This window comes from Papilio xuthus, unplaced genomic scaffold (genome assembly GCF_000836235.2).
Source record: "Papilio xuthus unplaced genomic scaffold, Pxut_1.1 DF825017.1, whole genome shotgun sequence".
NCBI lineage: Eukaryota > Metazoa > Arthropoda > Insecta > Lepidoptera > Papilionidae > Papilio > Papilio xuthus.
The window spans coordinates 3,999,114-4,020,875 of NW_013533632.1; the positions used below are offsets into that span (position 1 = coordinate 3,999,114).

Sequence of the window (21,762 nt, forward strand, 5' to 3'; positions counted from 1 at the left end):
CTGTCAATGTCAATCGAATTGAATGCGTCAATCGAAGCGATGGTGTGAAGTAGTTTTTTATTCTTTTCTACTTTTTACTGCATATTTATATCCAAGAATAGAATATTGCTAATTTGCTCTTTTTCCATCTCTTGTTGCGATGTTCGATGAAATAACTAACATTTTCTGGTACCATTAATCACGACATCATTCAATATTGTACACAAAATTATTCATCATGTTTTCGTCTAAAATTCATTAAAGTAATTGTTGGGAAATAGTGACAAATACATCGTCGCGATACATTTTTTCAAAATGAATTTCGAAAATAGTTCTAGTAGTGGCTATGTCACAAACGAGACCATATATGGGACTCACGAAGATTCCCATGCCGTGATGTCAGAAAAGGTGCAATCTCTGGCTGGCAGTATTTATCAAGAATTCGAGCGTATGATTGCCCGTTACGATGAAGATGTTGTCAAGACATTGATGCCGCTGCTTGTTAACGTCTTGGAGTGCTTAGATTCTGCTTATCAGACTAATCAGGAGCATGAAGTGGAGCTGGAGTTGCTGCGGGAGGATAACGAACAGCTGGTGACGCAGTACGAGCGCGAAAAGGCAGCGCGGAAGCATTCTGAACAAAAAGTAAGCCTCCAATACTTTTCTATCTAAAGACCTTGATTCAATTTCCTTTGTTTCATTTCACAAGGCTGTTAGTGCAATTTTAGTTCATTATTTGACTTTAAACATGAAGAATGTATTATCTGTTGTTTGTGAAATTACATACAATTTGTGATAAATATTTAAGTATGTGCCATCCATTTTGCTACATGAGAATCAAGGTAAATGAGTATAACTTAGGATTTTTAATATTTTTGGGGAAATTTTGTTTTTAATCTAAAAATATTTAAAAAAAAAACTAAAATAATTGTGAGGTAGTCAGATTTTTGCATTGGGAATAATGGTTGTTCCTGTACTGATTATAGACCTTACTTTAATACTTTTGTACGCAAATATTTTATTAAATATTGTGCAAAACTGAAATCATATTGTTGCATTAGCATTGTCTGTAAACAAAAAAGCATGTACCATAAACATAAACTTGCCTGTTACTTATATTTTTGTAAACGTGAAGCTTAAAATGACTGTTACATACAAACATATTGTATGAAAAGCCATTTAAATTTTTATGTTTTTAATCATTACATTATGGGATTTATTTAAATGTAGTCGTGGTAGTGTTAAAAGTAAGTTTTTTTTCCTTCCAAAAGTTTCCAATTATGAACATATTTTGGATATAGACATCAAAAAGCATTTGTATCTTTTATCCTTCTACATTTAATGAATTATTATTAAATAAATAAACATTTGATACTCCTACATACCTCCAAATGCAGTGTCAAGTACAAAAATTGAAATAGTTGACACAGGATACTGTTTATTTATCTATAATATTTGCTATTGTTCAATAGCTCCTTGAAGCTGAAGACCATTTTGAAGGTGAAAGAAAAGATCTAACTGGTCGTTTGGAGGCATTAGACAGTATAGTGCGTATGCTGGAATTAAAGCACAAAAACTCCTTAGACCATGCCAGTAGGCTGGAGGAAAGGGAGAATGAACTAAAGAAAGAGTATGCAAAACTTCATGAGAGATATACTGAGTTATTTAAGACTCATATGGATTATATGGAACGCACAAAACTGTTGCTTAGTACTGCTGCCAATGAGCGTGGTGGAGAAGTTCGTGGTCGGATCAATCTCAACAATGTTAGCCGATCAAGTGGTGAGGATTTCATTTTATTGTTAATAGAAAATATACAAATCACTCCATCATTTATTTTAATTTAGCATACAGTTTGTGGTAACACGTCTTTTTAGCCTTCTAATTGGATTTTAAATACTTATAAGTAGTGAAATTGGATTATTCCCAAAATTTAGCAAGCAATCTTACTTAGTAATGTTAAAACACTTGGTTTTTGTGATAATTTTAGCAGCCTTAGAAATACTTGAAACCTAATATTAATTATGCTAAGATAATAGAAAAAGATTATTAACAATATCCTGTTTATAATTATTTTACTTAATCAGTAACATTTCTTAAGGGCCTATGTCTTTCGGGTTTGCTTCGCTGGAAGGTTCAGTGAATATTGTGGAGCAAACGGAGAGTATTCCCGGAAGCCCTGTGAGCCTGTCTTCCTCACCACCTTCACCGCCAATCGGATCTGAGCTAGCAGCTGTTCGGACTGCTGAACAAAGTCATCAAACTGATCCCATCAGGCAACAAAGTCAAGTAAGTATATTGCTTTTAATGTACACATGGACATTGCAAGACAGTATTTTACTGTTATAATCTGACTAATGTTATAAATGTGAAAGATTAGATGGACAGATGGTTGTTTGTTTCAAGGTATTTCCGGAAAGGCTGAAATTTGGCACACATGTAGAACATCCGGAAGAACACATAGACTACTTATTAATTCCGCGCGGACGGAGTCGCGATTGACAGCTATTTTTTTATAATGGCCAGTGCAGAATATTAAAAAGACTTTAAATGTGAGACGTTTTAGTGTAACACGTGACACACTTCAGTTTTTTTTATTTGATTAATAATCTGTTACACTTTTCGTACAAATATATATACAGAGAATACAAAATTTTATGTAAATATGTAATTTAATGTGTATTCGATTTCCGTTGGCATTGAGACCTCATACACTGGAGGCTTAAACAAAGCAACAAACACGTAAAACTAAATTAATTGCACATTCGCAATAATTAAAATAACAAATAGGCGTTTGGTTTCGTCTTAGTTACTTAACAATTGAAGTCCAAATTGCAAGAGCATATAATATATAAGATATTTGAGCTCTGTTTGTTTTATTGCAACCATCCTTGTTGCATTCGCAAGATAATGAATAATGAATGTTGTTAAATTTTGATAATTCGCAATTTTCTCGAGGCTCATGTTTGTATGCGCACTCTCTTATAATTGATATATCGTTGTCTGGTGTGAACAACTGGACTTGTGATATTAGACGACAAACAGGGCTTTGGTCACTTATATTCACGCATTCTTTCAAATGCTTGCTATCGAGGTTGTAAGAAAAACAGCCTCTATTAAATGTTGTTGTACACTGATAGCATTTTAATGCCCATAATTGTTTGCACATAAGAATTATCGTCACTAACATAAAATTATATTTCATTTTAGTGTTTAATTCAAATTAATATAGTGACAAATATGTCAAGTTTTTTTTTACATTTTCTTATTACAGAGATATTCCGATCAAATAGTTTTTATATGTATTTTTTTAAACTTAACTGCCAAATTAAAAAATCTTATTCCGGTAACAGTAGAGGTAATATCTAAGTAAATAATAATAATAAATATGAAATATCCTAGGCTACATCGCCAGTGGCGCCGCAAGCCAGTACCGGCCGATCCCACACTAAGAGCGAAAAGAGAAGTGCCAACACACTATACCAAGAGTTGGCTTTCCAAGATTCAGATCCGGTAGTTGAAGATGAGACTGACATTACAGGTATTTATTAAAAATCTAGCCTTATACGAAATAAAAAAAAAATGTTCAAAAAATCGTAAAAAAATCAATTTGTGTTGCAGGAAATTGGGTGCATCCCGGCGAATATGCTTCATCAAGTGAGTATTTTTTTTTCTTAATATATGCCCTTGTAAGAAATGGTTGAATGCTTTATGTTGCCAGTATACGGACTGGAAATATTTTTCTGTTACGTATTGTGCAATACTCGCATGAAACGAATTCGTTGCGAGATTTTGTAATTCCTTGTTTTGTAATTTTTATATTATTAGAGATAAGTGATTTATAATTACTAGAGCGCTCTTGAGTGATTTTATAAAAAGAAAAAATGCGAAATAAATATACTAATTAGTTGTTGATACTGCAATAAATACATAATAGGCGTAATATTTAACTTAGGTAGTTTAAATGTACATATAACAAATGTTAATTTCCGTGTACGTGTTTTTTGTGTGCATTTTTTTTGTAAATAATCGACATTTATACTTATATACACAACAGTTATAATATATTATGTATATTTAATAAAATGTTACGTTAGCAAATGTCACATTTCGTATATTGAAATTTAAAATTTTATAAATATTCCATCGTGATACCTACAATATGTTTTTGAATACACTTCAAGGGTAAATCATCACCAAAACCACACTAATGGTTGTTTGCCTCGGTTAACAACCTTAATGGGTTCACATTAGGTTATGTAAATAAATATTTATAATCGTGAGTCAAAACAAAATATTTCTGACCATTACATAACTTAGCTACATTCCACGAAATCACTTTTGTTTTTTGTTGTAATTTGATTTTGAATGTAATTTATTGTTTACGGTGCAATTAAATTAATATATTATATTATTTTATTTTTAAAATAACAACCAAAACAAACTTGTTAACAAATGATTGTGTTAAGTTTGAATGTGAATACGAAATATATGTAAATAGCTGTCATAGACAACAAGTTTTAGTATTTGCTTGATATTTAGTTGAAACATGTTCCTAACAAAACATACCTTTAAGATAAATTGCTAGTTTTACATACGTCATGTGATAATCCTGTCCTCCTACACAATGTAACATTTGATTATCATAATTAATAGAAAAGACAAAAAAGAACTGATAATAAGTTTCGATAAGTAACGTATTATTCCTATATATTTTGTCCATTTTACTAGCGAAATCTCTAATCGAATGATACTTTGTCTATGAGTTCTGGAACAATTTTATGTTATGTTGCTATGTTTTATGAAACTAATGCCTGTCCATTCTATTTTCATGCGTTCTAACCCACGTTGCATCAACCAGTTAACGACAACTACTTCGGTGAGTAACTTTTGCATGTTAAAAGCTTCACTTTGTAATTCAATTTAAGTACTTATATTGTTATAGAGGTTTATACGAGCTTGAGTGTTTTGAAATATTCTATTACATTGTTTTATATTAGTTGGACCGTTCGTGTCCTAACTTTATAGAAGACTCGTGTATTCAATATCTACCTACGCTAATCTCTGAAACCGCACAACCGTTTTAAAGAAACTTAACTGTAATAGTTATTTCGAGATTTTACAGTTCCATTCTCATTCGAAAATTTGTTCCATGTGATGTATTTTTCATGTGATAGAGTCGTTATTAAATTCTAAAGTTATACATTACGAGCTGTCGCCAGAGTCCTTCCGCGCGGTGTCGGAAAACTTGATTAGTAGCCTATGTCTTCCAGATTATGCTCTACATCTATGTCTAATTTTAGGTAGCAATACAGTCGTTCTCGAGATACCTTCAAACAAACATCCTTCAATCCAAAAATTCGCATTTATAATATTAGTAAGATTAATAAGACAGCGCGTTGATTTCTAATGACGGTCTGCTCATGTTGTTTTGCTGCATCTTAATTACTGTCAGTTTTTACATTTACACGTTCCATAGGAACACGCTAAATCCTGAATATGCTAATCTAAAAAAGTAAAGCTAAATATGAGTAATGTTTCGTCTTTAAACCAAAGTACACACGTTAGGTTATAAGTGGATTAGGAAAAATACTTATTGCCTTTGAAGGTGTCTAAGCGAACACGGCTTTCAATGAATAACTCAATTTCCTAACATATCTATTAGGTAGTATTAATAAAAAGCTGAATAAAGATTTTGTTGTATACTTGCTTTGGTCTTGTTACCTATGAATAATATCTTTGTCTATTGATCGATCGGTTTCGGCGACGCTTGCCCTGTCATCTATAAATAGCCATGTCACACTCATGTGTCCCTAATTCGATAGAACATAATCAGTCTTTTATCGGGCTTTATTTTTGGATCAGAAACGACAGAAAATTCGACTAGTTACCGTTATTTAATGAGAGGTAAAAAAGTTAATTTAAACGTGTATCGAATGTTTGGACTCAGTTTTTGTCATAAACATAATTTTGGTGAATAATACTGAAATTTGTAGAAGGATTGCTTCAAATAACTGAGCACTTAGCTAAAGCTGTACTCTTTTACAATTATAATTGATTGACTTAATGACTTAATCTTCTTAAAAACTTATATTTATGAAGGATATTAGTGGAATTTTTAACTTAAAAAAGTTAATTAAATAATTAAATAGTACAATAAATAACTACTGATTAACAAATTCATGTAGTTTTATAGACTTTACTTTTGCTTTCGTTTTGTCTTCAATTGCTTTTAACTTGCATATTTTTTTAACCTTTACTAAGTAACATGTTACTAACTTGTAATTTCCATTCTATTTTCACGCCTTCTAACTTTTGATGGTTAACGAAACAGTTAACGATAACTACTTCGGTAAGCGTAAGTTGATGTTTTTAATATTTATGTGGGAATGCAATGGCCTAACGTCTGGCTTTAACCATGTAAATATTTTTAGTAAATATTTAAATCATTCTAAAATCATTGTACTTAACTTCATTCATATGATTTTGTTTGGTTATTTATTATTTAAGTATTTTAAGCTTATGAAAGCTTGTAGAATGTATTTTTTAAGATTATTATTAATTATTTTTAAAATTAATATATTATTGTTTGGTTAACAGGCAAAGAAGTGGAGAATCTTATTTTGGAGAACAATGAGCTGTTGGCTACTAAGTGAGTTTGTTTGACATGACAGATTTCAAATAATGCTCCTAGATAAAAATTATAAAGAGATTTTTACGTTTGTGAATTTAAAATCATGACTAGCTAAGTGTTTAGTTTTTAAAGTATCTTACATAAAATAACTTGTTTATTTTAATTTTTAAAGGAACGCTTTGAACGTTGTGAAGGACGATTTGATAGTAAAAGTTGATGAATTAACCGGCGAACAAGAGATACTGAGAGAGGAGGTTGCCAATCTGAATGCGGCAAGAGAAACCTTGAGAGAGCGCGTCAATCAACTGGAGGATGAACTCAGGCGTTTGAAAGTGAGTTAGAATAAAATTATTCAATCGGACTGAGATAAATATCTAGGAAATATATTTTGGCGTTTTAATTGTCATTAATATTAATAATTATTTTAATTTAATCCAGGAAACTGTCAGCTCTACCACAAGTGGGGATAATGAAGACGAAGCTGATGTTCCAATGGCGCAAAGAAGGAGATTCACTCGAGTCGAAATGGCACGAGTCCTTATGGAAAGAAATCAATACAAGGTATGCAAATTGTCTGCTATGTATATTTCCTTTAACTAAAATATCGTTGGTAATAAAATTTCAGAAAATACTGCTCTAAATAATACTAAAAGGAATGGCGAATGATCTGTTTGAAGCACTTTTTGACGGTTTAGAAAAATGAATGCCTTATGAATCAACTATATTAGTTTAAAAATTCTTTATACGGATAACCAGTCCTTTTAATGTTGTCACTAAGTTGACTTTATTACTAACATTAGGATTAATTTTTAATAACTTAATTAGCCTACACTTAAGACTATATTATGACGATTTCAGGAACGTTTCATGGAATTGCAAGATGCTGTGCGCTGGACAGAGATGGTGAGGGCGACCCGCGGTGACGCCACCGCCGGCAAGAAGAGTAAACAGAGCATCTGGAAGTTCTTTAGCAATCTACTCAAGTAAATATATATTTTTCTTCTTCTCAGTATTATTTGAATACTAACTACTAACTCCAAAGTTAGCGTTTGCATTTTCGCCTGCGGCTAAGCGTATATTTTTATATTTCATGCTGAATATTTTGTTATTTTCTCAGAACAAATCCATGTAAATTGTAAATTTTGAATACATAAAAATGTTTAATAATTGAAAAAATCAACGGCTTTTAAAAACTGCTGAGCGATACTTCTATGCATTTGATTTAAAACCAAATGATACTTATATATCTTTAGGCATTTATGCGACATTAGCTGTGGCTTGTGACTTTTTCCGCGAGGAATTAAACGTAATTAATATCCTATGTATGCCAAATTTCAGTGAGATCCATTCAGCGGTTCTGGAAATACCTTCAAACAAACATCCATCCATTTAAACATTAACATTTATAATATTAGTAAGAATTGTTATTAAATTTAGGTTAATACTAGGTTTATGGATAAGTAATCAGTGTTAGAAAATATTTCGTAAAAAAAGAAGATTCAAAATAATTATGTATATGTACAAGATATTTTACAGTTTATTATAATTTTTAAACGGGAAATAAATATAGAATAAGAGTTACTTTTAATTTATGCCGTGAACTTTTTTTTATATGTAATTACGATACAATTTGCGAATTATTTGAATCCAGTAATCATTGCCAGTCGCATATATACCTTTTTTCAAAATATTTATAAACTAAATTCAGTCAAAGTTTTCTGTTACCTTAATTTGGAAAAGTAAAGGGTACAAGATGAAACTCTTTTTTAATTTTTTTCATATATTATGAAGCGACTCTATGCATGTAAATTTGGCGAATAAATCCTATTTTGGTATTAGAAATTAAGAGCATTGCAATGTGATTTTTATAAAGGTATTTACATTAACATTGTGTTTTCAGTTTAATATATGTAGAACATTTTCTGTTGCTGTGCGATGTTGCAATCATTTGCACTGGTGAAATATTTACATTATAAGGGAAATTGGACATTTTTGAACAATAAGAATCTAAATTTCTAAATGATGATTTAAATATTAAAGAATACATCGTATAATTTAAAAAACGTTGTAAACTCTAAAATCTATGCAGAAATAAACATTTTAAACTGTACTAGTTATCTCAAGATTTACTTCAAATTAGAGCATTTTTGATGGCATATGATATTCGTATGCTTAAAATATTGAAGCCTATATATAGTAAGAGATATACAGATATACTTTTAATATGTTGATATATATATTTCCAGTCCGAGCGAACGTCCGCAGCGCCCTCTATCGACGCCGCACCTGCGTGCAGTGACGGCACCACAGCCGGCGTTACGTCATTCCCGTACTCAGGGAGATTTCCTTGAGACTCAGCTCACTGACCAGCATCATAGACGACAGGATAGGAACGAACAGTTCCGGCAGGTAAACTTATAATACTATACTAGTGCTTGCCTTTCGGTTTCGACAATAAATCATAAAAGATTTTTTTTATTTAAGATTAAAAATAATTTTATACACTTAATTTCCAATTAACTTTTAAGGTTAATTTAGAAAAATCGGAATCTTACGAACAGTCGACAGTCTCTTCAGAGCAAGACAAATGTATTAGAAATACGTATGTCTCGTTCTGAAGCTGAACGTTTTTCCGGATTGTCTAATTGAATATAACTGGGGATAAAATTTACGTTCATTCGATCTCGAGATTTCCTTAAAAGGGTTACTTACAAAGTATTTCTATTATGATTTAAATAAAATAAGGCGCTATTACTCGAATACCTGGGATCAGAGAGCTTGAATCATTAATGGTATTGTAAAATATAATTTTGAATGAATTTTGATAAATTTGGAGCGTTTTTCTAGATATGCAAGAACATATAGGTTACTTAATCTATCATTTCGCGATATGAACACCATGGCTAGAGGCCATTTTTGTTTCGCAAAAGAGTATTTTCTCTTGACACATTCCATACAACATTTTTTCCTCACTAAAGTGAACTCAAGACAAGTTGGTGGCAATTAAAATGTAAATAATTTTAAAGCCCTATTTCTATTGTCTTCGTCCTAATGCATATATATCTTTAATAGGTGCATATTAAGAATCAAAATGGTGTACATTTCACTAAAAACTCACTTTAAATAATGTAGTCTTCCAGTACCTAATGTAATATCTTGCTTTTGCTTATTACTCATTGTGATTGCCTTTGAATCATACATAATATTCGATTAATCCTACGTAAATAATCGTATCGTACATTTTAACAATTTTCACAATGTTTGAATTTATAAACCCATAGTTGTATTTAAAATAAAATAAAAAAAAAATAACTTTTGTTTATCGTAATTTAATTTTCCATGTAGACAAATTTTATTAATAAAGTTTTAAGTTTTATGGAGTAAATTAAAGGTTTAAACATACGATTATTTACGTGGGTATCATCGAAGTTTGTGTGTTTTCCTTCCCTTTGCATAATTCCAAATCCTTTCTGTTTTCAGTTGAATCAGTGAGTGCAACTTATTAGATCAGTAAATTGAACTAGACATTGTGATATTTAAGAAGTTTTTTTTTTAATTAGGAGCTCAAGTGTGTTGTTCATATGATTCTTAGCTAATATTGTAGGTACAAATTTTTATGTAGTTTTTATTTCATATGTTTACAATTTTATGTATACATTTTGTATTGTCTCTTAAATAAAATTGGGTTTTGTTTGTATTTTATGTTTTTATTATATTTTCACTGTTTTAATCTTCGTTATGCTACAAGCTAGACCTTTCATAAGTACATTAACATCATTGCCTTCAAATTAACATATCCCTTTTCTTTCTAAATCATTCATTAAAAAAATCACCTCGTTTATCATCACATTAAAATTATAATAATGGGTTTTAATCTGCATACTCAGATTTAAATATAATAAAATATAGTAAGTGCCAAATTTACAGGCACTTCAAAATTAAATTATAAAAATGGCGTCATATAAAATTGTCCTTATTCATAACGTCCACTTTTGTAACCACTTATTAAAAAATCAGATGTCTTAGAGCAGCTGTTGCTTCGCTATTTCGGCGAAGTAGCCGCAAACTAGTTTGCCCCCTTATAATACATAAAAAAATTAGCAATGTGCATTGGCAACATATATCTTATTTTATTATATACTATGTGCATAAGATGATATGCATATGCAGAATATTATGAAGTAAGTATAGTCCGATATATGAAATGATGACTCGGTTATTTGCGGATGAATATATAGGAACAACTTTATTTAATATTAAAACTATAAAAAGACGTGAAAGGTGCACCTAAATATTAAGTATATATTCTACATCAATATAGTGGAGAGAAAAAGGGAGTCGTAATCTTATCACTAAATATTATGTTTATTTGAGCAGTAATTGTTTGCCAGCTTCTGTGTCCCGGGATATGTTAAGTAAAAAGTTAGCAATGAATGGATGTTATATATTATATATATCCATTAAGTTGCCTTACTTATTAGAATTGGAAGGGACAAAAATTGACAATAGTATCGACGTTTAGGTGCGGGCTCACGTGCGCAAGGAAGACGGTCGCACTCAAGCTTACGGCTGGAGTCTGCCTGGGAAGAGTGTGCAGGGACAGAAAGGTCCGAGTGTTTCCCTCTCATCAGGAGGCGTGCCTGTACCAGTGCCTATATTCTGCAGGTATGTTTAAATTCAAGAATAAGCTTTCAAGGAATGAAAAGAAACCATACGATCGGTCCATTACGATTTTTTTCTAAAACGAAAATTTACTATTCATGGCGCTAGGATATTTTTGCATGAATGAACATCTTTCTCCTTTCTTTTTCATATTTTTAACAAAAAAAACTAAAACTATCTAATTTTTGTTTAGACCCATAGCAGAAGGCGAGCCTCGTATGAGCCTGCTCTGCGCTGCCGGTGTCAACTTGAACGGAGGACGCACGTCTGACGGTGGCTGCATGATCGGTGACAGTGTCTTCTATCCAAATGACAGCGAAGAAGATAATGATGACGAACAAAACACCATGTGCTTAGGTAAACTATGATTAATTGTCCCGCTACTCCCACCCCGAGGAACTATTATAAATAACTAAATTTATTCTTATATTCTATGTATTCTTCCAGGCTATGTTCTATGTATATGCCAAATTTCAGCGAATTACATACATGCAAACATTCGTATTTGTATATAGGTATTATAACTAACTATTGTCTGTCGATAGAAAATATCACATTACACTTAATTGCCTTTATTTTTTGTATTAATAATGTTTTTATCCACAGCATATGAGATGAATAAGGCGGAATCCGTTCACTCGGCTGAAATAAATCAGATCGATCAACAGCTGCAGTCAACTCGTGCTCCCGAGCACTCCGACAGATATCTATCCTCTCTCGTTTGGATATGCGCTAGTACCCAGAATGATGGGGTTGTTATGGTAAGATTTATACCAAAAATATGAAACATTTGATTAAAAAGAAGTTGCTTATATTTCCGTGTGTTAGCTACCTTCAATGTCCCGTCAAAATCGATCCAGCCGTTCCGTAGATTACCCGGAACAAACGCGATCTTGTGAACAGACAGGCAGACACACGATTAAAAGTTTTGAATATTGGTTATATAAATTTAAAAAGTTTGTTTTTTCTTATCAACTACGCATAAACATTTTTTTATCGTTGTTACACACAGACACTCCAGTTATATTAATATGTATAAATGGAGATACATGATGTTAATGTCGATTATATTAATGAAGTATTTGTATTTTTCCAACTAGATTATTGACGCAAACAATCCAGGGTCAGTGCTTGAGACATTCACTGTACACGAGAAGCACATTTTGTGCATAGCTTCAGTGCCAGGAGCCACAGATGAGGACTACAGGGAGTTCAAAGAACGCGACGCTGAACTTAAAAATGGAAAGGTAATCACACAAAATACAAATCTTTTTCATAGATGTTAAACAAACCTTTTAATAACGAAGTGTCTTAATGGCGAACCTTGGTATATCTATTGTTTGATTGGGGATTAATAAGTCGGTCTGGGATATCAAGAGAGATAAAAAATAAAAAGGGATAAAGGTCGAATTCAATAGAAATTATATTTATACATATCACTGGCTAACAATGTCATAGTCTATAGATTTATTTTGGAAAGTTTTTCAATTGATGTTACCAGCTTTTTTTTAAACTTTATGATGTTATTATTTCCCATTTCTATGAAATTCGATTAAATATTTCCCCTGCAGTTTGACACGTATTTAATTTTTTAAATGTTAAGTATGTCTGCATAAGTTTTAGTACATTGATAATAGATTAGATAAACCGGCAGGTTATAACATGGGAAAGGGACTTTGTTTTAATTTTAGATTTTTAAATTTTGTTATAGCCACAATTTCATGGTCCGGAAAAGGAAGAAGATGAAAATGGGGAGAAGAAAATTGTTGTTGGACGTAGAATGATGGTGAGTACCTTTTTAGATCAACAATGTTGGTAGGCTAGTCTCAGTTCCTTTTCCTATATCCATGGATATCAAACAAGATTAATCCTTTATGTATTTAAGTATTTCTCTTTTTATATTCATTTTTCTATTAACTTTTTCGTAATATTTTTACACTTTTTAAATTACATATTTTTAAAACACAGGGCCTTATCTTTGAACATAGTTTTTTATATCTCAGTAAAGATAATATCTCTTTCAGGTGAAGTCTACTCTACTTTCTCCTTCTGATACTCCGGTGAAAGAGAAAAAGGAGAACGAAGATAAAGATGCTGAGGAAACTGCATCGACTTCTCACAGCCCGCCTCTTAGTTCTACACCTATTAATAATCCAAGTAAGCAATAATTAGTTTCATTTAAAAAACGGGTTCATTTTTCTAAATTTATCAAACTTTGTAGTATGTCACAATGAAATTAATTTTGACCCAAGTTCTAAAAATGATACTATGATGCTGGCCTTATTATTTATCTTTGCTTACTAAATTATGTTCTTTATATTAACAGTCTTAAGGTTAAATATCAAATTGATTCATTTATGTGTTTTGTTCTAGTTATTGAGGTGCCCGAGGATGTACCGGAACAAGGCGTCGCCGCGTACGATGATGAGGAGATTGAGCCTCCAAGCCCCGTATTTGAACCTAGAACTTGTACAATAATGGCGACCATGTGGCTCGGCACTAAAAGCGGCAAGCTTTATATTCATCCAGCGCTCTTTGATTACAAGAAATGTATCACCATGTAAGATTATATCAAAAATAATAGGTCCATTTTAATAGGTCACATTTGACATTTCATCCAAATCCAACAACGTAACGTTGTAACGACGGTCATAATTTTTTTAAGTTCTGCATAATTGCTTACCTTTCAAATTTAGGTTACATATTTATTGTAATCGTGTCAATCGAACGTCGTTACAATGTTTCGTCAGTGAATTATTTTTCTTTTTAAACACTGAGAATGTTACAAAGTGATATTTCTTAACTAAACTCGATTCAAATGTTGACGCTAAAATTAATAGATGTCAAAAATTGCCTATTAAATTATACCACGTAATTATTCACTCTGATCTTTGTGTTTTAAATAACTTTTTTTTCTTCGTTACAGTGTGAAGATGAATGACGCGATACTTTCAATTGTGTCCTGCTATTCTCGTTGTTTGGTCGCGTTGGCTGATGGTACGGTCGCCATATTTGCTCGTGACGGCACTGGCCAGTGGAATTTCAAGGAGTACTTGGTGGTCACACTAGGAGACCCTAAATGTTCAGGTATTTAAATAAAATCTATTATATATTATATTATAATATTTCATAATTATATTTGGACTTGTTTCTTAAACTGACATATGTCTTTCAAAGAGAATGTAGAACGGGGAAGAGAGGTCCTATATTGTTTTTTTAAACAACTAGGCAGTAAGAAGGTCTTCTATTGTTAAGTGACAGTTGGTCATAGACATCCACAACAATATTTTAAAAGATGTTACATAATTTTTTATTATCGTAAAAAATAAACTGAAAAAATTATATTCTTTTTTTACCTGTCGCCTCTCATCATTGAGTCTACCATGAAGTTCGTATATAATTCCACTACAGACGTGTTTGTGCAATGTTGGTAATGTAATTAATATAATTATGTTGGTAGTGCGTTGTCTTTGCGTTGTTGGCAACACTGTGTGGTGCGGGTATCGCAACAAGGTGCATGTAGTGGAACCCCGCACCGGTATGATCGTGCATAAGCTTGAAGCTCATCCCCGACAGGAGAGTCAAGTGCGCCAGATGGCTTGCGATGGAGACGGAGTCTGGGTAAACTGGAATTATACTAAAATTAATATTTACTAGCGAAAAACTTAACAAAAATTTGTCTACCCTCCTTTTTCAAATAAGATGGCTTTATGTTATAGTACAATTTTTTTCTATTATACATTGGAAACTAATGTTAAATATTAAAATACAAAATAATAATAAAAAATTACGGTGAATATAACTTTACAACCAACTTATTGTCACTAATTAATTAAAATTATATAGGTATCCATTAAAATGGATTCCGCGCTGCGCCTGTACCATGCGCATACTTATCAACACCTACGTGACGTTGACATCGAGCCTTACGTCAGTAAGATGCTCGGCACTGGAAAGCTGGGCTTCTCCTTCGTCAGGATTACTGCGCTTCTCATCAGTACAGGTCGGCTCTGGATCGGTACCAGCAATGGTGTGGTCATCTCTGTACCATTGTCAGACACGCAGGGCTCCAGCCGCGACTCCAGTGGTGGCACCGTACGGTCCTCTACTATTGCTACATCAGGTAAACACCACTTTGTAGTCGAATTTAATAATAATTACAGAGATAAATAATATAGAGACAATATTTTTCTTTTACTCTAAATTACCAATCAAACAATCCATCTCTCAGTTTATAATCATGTATACAAATGTAAAATTACTTAAATTTCAGCTACAGGCCGTGTGCGACCGGATTCAACAAGTCCGACCGGTTCTATCCCGTGGTGTTCCATGGCACAAGCTCAGCTAAGCTTCCACGGGCATCGGGATGCGGTCACCTTCTTCGTAGCTGTTCCTGGCAACGCCAACTCTCCCACCCGCACTCCTGATTCACCGCAGAAGACTGAAGAGTCGCCGCAAAAGACCGCTTCACCGCCAATGCTGGTGATGTCGGGTGGTGAAGGATATATCGACTTTAGAATAGGTAATTACCATTTACATACCACTGTAATACTATCATGCACTAGTCCACCCAAACTTTTCTCGTACAGACATATGAAACATAAATAAATACTATAATCAAACAAGGATATCTGTCCTGGTGACAAGCGTTGCTATCGCGGGTAGCTCTGACGTAAAATATAAAAAACACTTAGGCACAGAAAATGCCACGAAAATAGTAAAAAAAAACATATTTTTATTAGTGTAATTTTCTATTAGTCATGTCTTTTCTTTTGATACCCATGTAGGAGTGGTAGTGCTAAAACATGTCATCCGCCATTTTGTAATGACAGCCATCTTGAATTTACAATGAGCAAGTACAACAAGAATCTTCTAATATTTTTTTAAAGAGAATGAGTGGCGCTAGTGAGCTATCATATTAAATTTCACTTATGCCCACCGACGGATAGATATCTTTGTCGTTCGACAGGCACAAAATTCAATTATCAACGAAAGTAAGTATATATAAAAAAAATTATGGAATACATAGATTATTTACCATAGACAAACAATGATATCCAATGCCAAAGTTCTAGGACTTCCATTTATTTTACATTTTAGTTCTAAGACTAAATTATTATTTTAAGACGAACAAGTTTAATGTGATTTTAAAAATGAAAAGCAATATGCACTAAATTGCAATGCAATAATAACTTGATTATTGTTTTTATTTTTTTTACGTGAATTTATAAAACCATTTCACATAGTCCAAGGTGTTTACAAATCGCTTTAACCAGCATTACTTTAAGCCGTTATTAACATAATTCGCAAAACGACGAAAAAAAGACAAGTTAAAACAACTAGGTCTGTAAGACTAGGAAGAATTACAGGCACACTGAGTTTTAAAAAATTGATTTAAAGTTTAAAATCATCTTACTCACTCAATATAATATTACATTTTTCATTAAAGCTTTTATATATTATTCAATACAAATATTGCATATTATATAATAAAAAAACTTTCGCTTGTTATATTTTGGAGGAATTGTAGAAATTAGAAAACACGACCATAATATAGAGCAGGCTTTTCGCATTTAAATAACATCAAAAATGACAATATTGGTTTAAAATATACAAAGCTTTTTGTTTTAATGATTTTTATAATAACCCGCATTAACCTTGGCTTAGTTGTGCCTATTTTTATAACTTTTTTTTTTGGCTTTTCCCATCATTATTTATATATTTTTATTGACCATTAGAAGATCATGGCGATGACCCGGACACAGGCTCCCACCTCATAGCTTGGCAGGTACTAGGCCAACGCTGAACTTACCTGTTACAATATTAAGCAAAAACTTGACACTATGTATGAAACGGTACGTCTTTAGTTTGAATATTGACACAATGAGTATTGGCGCTTGGGACACATTGTAATACAACTAATTTTTACAATATAAGCTAAACTAACTTCTTATTGACATGCATTAAGCACACTTTAACACGTTCAGTGCTATAGAATCGACAGACGTGTCCATCATAGTGGCATAGAACGTGTTAAATCATTGCTTTATTTTATGAAGCTTTAAGCCTGTATTATAAACTGTCTAACATAAAATGGGTGAAGGTTTGATATATATTCTTATTAACATCATTATTGTCACCTGGACATGTATTTGGTTCTCGTTCGTTCTATAGTTTCATTTCTTTACATTATTTCATGTTACTTTTTATATCTGCCAATGTGTATATTGCTAATCATGTTTTATTAAATATACTGTTTTTTATGTACAAAAAAGTATTATGTAAAATGTGTTTATATTTATTGTTCATAATATTGTTGATAGTTTACGTGTACTTTGATGTTTTAAATGGTCGCTAATTGTTTTTAAACTATGTAGATATCGTAACGTAATAACAATTAACATGAGTATTAAAAAATGAATTAGTTAACAGAATTAAAAATAGAAGTATTGTGATATTTGTTAAATTTGGCAAATAAAAATTGTATTTTTTTAATTAAATTACATAACTTATTTGTTGTTAAAATCTTTTCCAGCCGATTCAGAAATGGAGGACAGCGTGGTGGTGGCCGAGGACGGGTCCAGTGGGCACAGCTCTCTTGCTGAGCGGGCTACCAAGAGCCACTTGATAGTTTGGCAAGTAGCAACCGCCTAACGTGAGGCCTGCCGTCCTCGCTTCGATTCCGAGTCAGATTACGTGTACGTATGCACGTCCACCAAACCAGCGACCCCTTACAACGCGTAAGTCGCTACAGTGAATAGGCCGTCTTATACTGGCGATGTGTTTTACAAATTTCATAATTTAAATCAAATAATTCACTTAACATTTTTAATTAGTACTTTCTAGTCATGGGTAAGTCAACTAAAATTGATGACTTGCAAATCAGCTCACAGTTCACACGTGACAAGCGGATCAGTGAACCGGATCACAATTTAGCTCAATATGTATCTGTAGAGTTATTATTGACGTTCTGGTAAACTGTGAGTAAGGAGGAAGCTCTCGGCTTGACTACTTATAGTACTTCACGATGAGCTGTGAGCTGCTGTGTTTAGTCGTTGAACCGCAGCTCATTTATTGAATCGATACAAAACTGATTAACACATGACTAGTACATTCATAACATTCACATCACCAGTAGTTTGGACGTTTAAAGCGATTTTTGTAGTGATGCATCATAATACAAAGTTGATTAATTTTTAATAAAGTTGTACACGAATTCAAATTTCTAATTCTTATAATGTTGAAATATTTTTTACCTGCAAAAATCACTACCTATTCACAGATTTAACTGATTTTATTAATATACGATAACTGATTGTGATGTATATTAATAATTGAGGTTAAATAAACGCCGAATTGTTATTCACACGAACGGCGCATTCTGACTCCGACGATATAGAAGCAGTGCACGGCACCAAAAGGACTTTTAAAACACAGTTTTACATATTATTCACGATATATGTGTGCTTCCCATAGCTATTGTGTACCTTATCGTAGAATACAACTGCCATGACACTTGGAATAATTATCCTGTATGCAGTAAACGGCATTATTTCGCCAAAATATCGAAGTACTGCTAACATCTTGAAGATATGATGCCTACATTTAAAAAGAAGGGGATGCACATTATGAGAAATTTTCCCTTCTTTAGTAATTATTACGCAAAGATGAAAAAGAAGTTATTATTTCAAATGTCAATGCAGTGAAATTCTGCGCTTATCGCTTACTCGTATAGTGTTTTTTGTATAAGATATCAACGTATCAAATATACCAATCGTATAGTTTTTAAGCTTTATCTCATCTAGTAATAATGTACAACATGTAACCACCAAATAAAACATTTTTGTAGTGTTATTAAGTTAATCTAGAATTAAGATATCTCAAGGTAGGAATTTTCTTACCTGTTTTTAATTTGGGCTGTGGTTATTATCTGCAACACAACATTGTTTAGTTTTATTTTAATTTAAGATTATACTTGAAGTGATGTTATTTAAATTTGTCATATTTAATAGAATTAAGTTTTTTTTGTCGTTTATTTTGCTATATAGAGTTGCTATTTCAAAATATTGTAAGGAAAATAAATTTTCAAATTTGGAAATTTGTATGAGATTAATCAAAAAATAATTTCATTTATTTATAAAATGACGATAATTTTTAACAAAATTACTAAACACTAAATAATATGATAGATTTATTTTTATATAGCAACTCGTATTTTCCATAGCACGTTTTTGGTTCATCGCTTTATTTATAACCAATGGTGCAAAATTAATTTAAGTTTTATTTTATTTAATGAATTATCGCCGTGCTATAAATAAGTAATACTTTATACATAGAATAATTTATTTATTTAGTTAGAAGACATTTTTTTTTAATTTAAAGGTAATATTTTAGTCGATTAACCATTAACAAAGTCTAATAGAAGCTGGTAAAGGCATTGAATGATATAAATTAAATAAAAGAACATTTATTCCAATATTTTAATCTCAATTACAATTAGGTATAATTTCGCTGGAAGAATGTTTTCGTAATTACGAATATTCATTTTCAAAATCTATAAAAAAATCTCAACCAACTCGTTGTCTTTGTTTTGAAAAACCACGTTTGTTTTGGTTATGTCTAATTCAATACAGATAAGAAATTATAAGAAATCAAACAATTTAACCTCTATAAGGCTGTAATCATAGACTTAGAAAACGATACGTTTGTGTCATCAATTCAAATAACCATAGACATAAAATGATATTGTCAGCCAATGTGTGTTTATAAAATTTATCATTACAATTGAATTCCAGTGAAAACTAACTCTTACATTTGGAGAAATAGAAGAATTTAACACATAAATATGTCTCGTGCGAACCAAAAGACAAGTAATAGTAATATGTCTGAAATTTAAGTCAGTAATTGTTTTTTGCCCTTTAGTAATGTCATTTAACGAATTTGACTTTTTGAACAGATACAAAATGCCTTTTCACCAGCGTTTCTTCAAAGACCTAGTCAGAATGAAACGATTTAGATGTTACGAATAGGTAATATTGCTAACTATAATAGATTTACTGAATGTTTACTAAGTTTGCTTTACGTCTAACTGGATGACTGCAGTGACAATATTGATACATTGGTCATCTCTTTCATTATCTTTGGAATAACAGAGACAACTATATGTCAATGTGTGTCACTACAATTGAAAGTCACAGCAAAAAATTGCGGGCATTATTATGGTAAGAATTGTGTGTGTTTGCTGCTAAATAAAAACATGTTTCCAGAGAGACTGAGGCACATAGAACATGTTTTCTGTGTGTTTTGGAAAAGTAAATGCATTTTTTATGAATTGTTGACATTAAACATGAATTTAGAACATTCACACTAAAATGTCTTGCCTTTCTTCACCATAATGATGGTGATTAAGCGAGTGACATTTGGAAAGAGATAGTAAGGCATAGTCAAGATAGTTGTTTACACATTATTTCTTAATCAAATTAGACGAAATGCTTGCAATATCAACCAAATACTATAATTATATAGGTATAGAGATATTGTTAACTTTAAATACTTTTATTTTGATTATTAAAATTTACTTTATACTTTTTGTACTTATATCACAGTATGAAATTTTTTTTATTTCTTTTTAAATTTTACCTTTTTAACAAATTTATTTGAAAGTAAGAAGTTTTAGTTATTGTATGTCCGTGTACAAATACAGTTTATAGTAATTTTGTTGGCAACTTTTAACTTTTTTGAAACGTACATCACAAACTATTTAATTTATAGATAATACATAACAAAGGTTGGCCATCATTTAAATATTTATTTTCAATATTTCATTGTGTAACTAGCGATAAATGTTTACGTGTTTGTAATCTTGCTGCATCAAATAAAGGAAAGCTGCTGGAATGTTCGTTTTATTTATAATATACTGCAATTTGGACCAAAACATATTATTCCTTACCGTGGGTTTCAACTACCAAAACTTTTGTAAAAACAACTGTTGTGCTTATTCTTTTAAAAAAAAATGTCAATACAAAAATTGGTGTAAGCGACATCTAGTAGAAAGTGTTCGAAATTGCGCAAAATCATACTGTACGTACGTACACAAAGAGCGCTTGTGAGGCAAAAATTATTTCAACAATAGATGGCGTTGTACCGGAGAAGTTACAAATTACACAATTGTCAAAGTAAATTACGGGGAAACTTTATAATTTTTCTTCAAATTATGTTGCAATACATTTAAACAAGTATCAATGAAACCTTGTGTAAATCCTATGCCTAACCTATTAGCCCTCTATTAGTAAATCCGAATAAGCGTGCCCGCAGTTATGTGGTTGCTATTGTTACGCCTGACAGATGTTTAGGCGCGAAAATGAAACTAAACTTTTAAGAATTTAAATTCCTGTTTTTATTTTTAAGTCAAAAGTAAGCCGCTTTAAGACGAGCGGATTTGGTGAGAAAGTCTTGAGCTCTTACTGAATCCTCCTACGATGTGT

At 31.8% G+C, this 21,762-nt stretch overlaps 1 protein-coding gene across 3 annotated transcripts; it reads left to right on the plus strand.

Moving 5' to 3' along the window:
- The first annotated feature begins 19 nt into the window (after positions 1 to 19).
- syd (JNK-interacting protein syd) lies at positions 20 to 19,348 on the plus strand. Of its 3 annotated transcripts, XM_013323938.1 has the most exons (24): positions 20 to 624; positions 1,452 to 1,761; positions 2,081 to 2,268; positions 3,382 to 3,520; positions 3,601 to 3,636; positions 4,841 to 4,858; positions 6,580 to 6,631; positions 6,786 to 6,945; positions 7,052 to 7,174; positions 7,472 to 7,596; positions 8,860 to 9,022; positions 11,136 to 11,278; positions 11,469 to 11,632; positions 11,882 to 12,036; positions 12,376 to 12,522; positions 12,987 to 13,061; positions 13,300 to 13,432; positions 13,649 to 13,835; positions 14,202 to 14,362; positions 14,736 to 14,896; positions 15,122 to 15,398; positions 15,549 to 15,800; positions 17,017 to 17,133; positions 17,814 to 17,905. In XM_013323938.1, exons 1-23 carry the CDS (start codon positions 295 to 297, stop codon positions 17,082 to 17,084), a joined length of 3,567 nt encoding a protein of 1,188 aa, XP_013179392.1. In that variant the 5' UTR covers positions 20 to 294; the 3' UTR covers positions 17,085 to 17,133; positions 17,814 to 17,905. The 3 variants fall into 3 exon arrangements, with proteins under 3 accessions (XP_013179392.1, XP_013179390.1, XP_013179391.1); XM_013323936.1 differs by lacking the exon at positions 17,017 to 17,133 and having other exon boundaries at positions 17,814 to 19,348; XM_013323937.1 differs by lacking the exons at positions 4,841 to 4,858; positions 17,017 to 17,133 and having other exon boundaries at positions 17,814 to 19,348.
- The last annotated feature ends 2,414 nt before the right edge of the window (positions 19,349 to 21,762 follow it).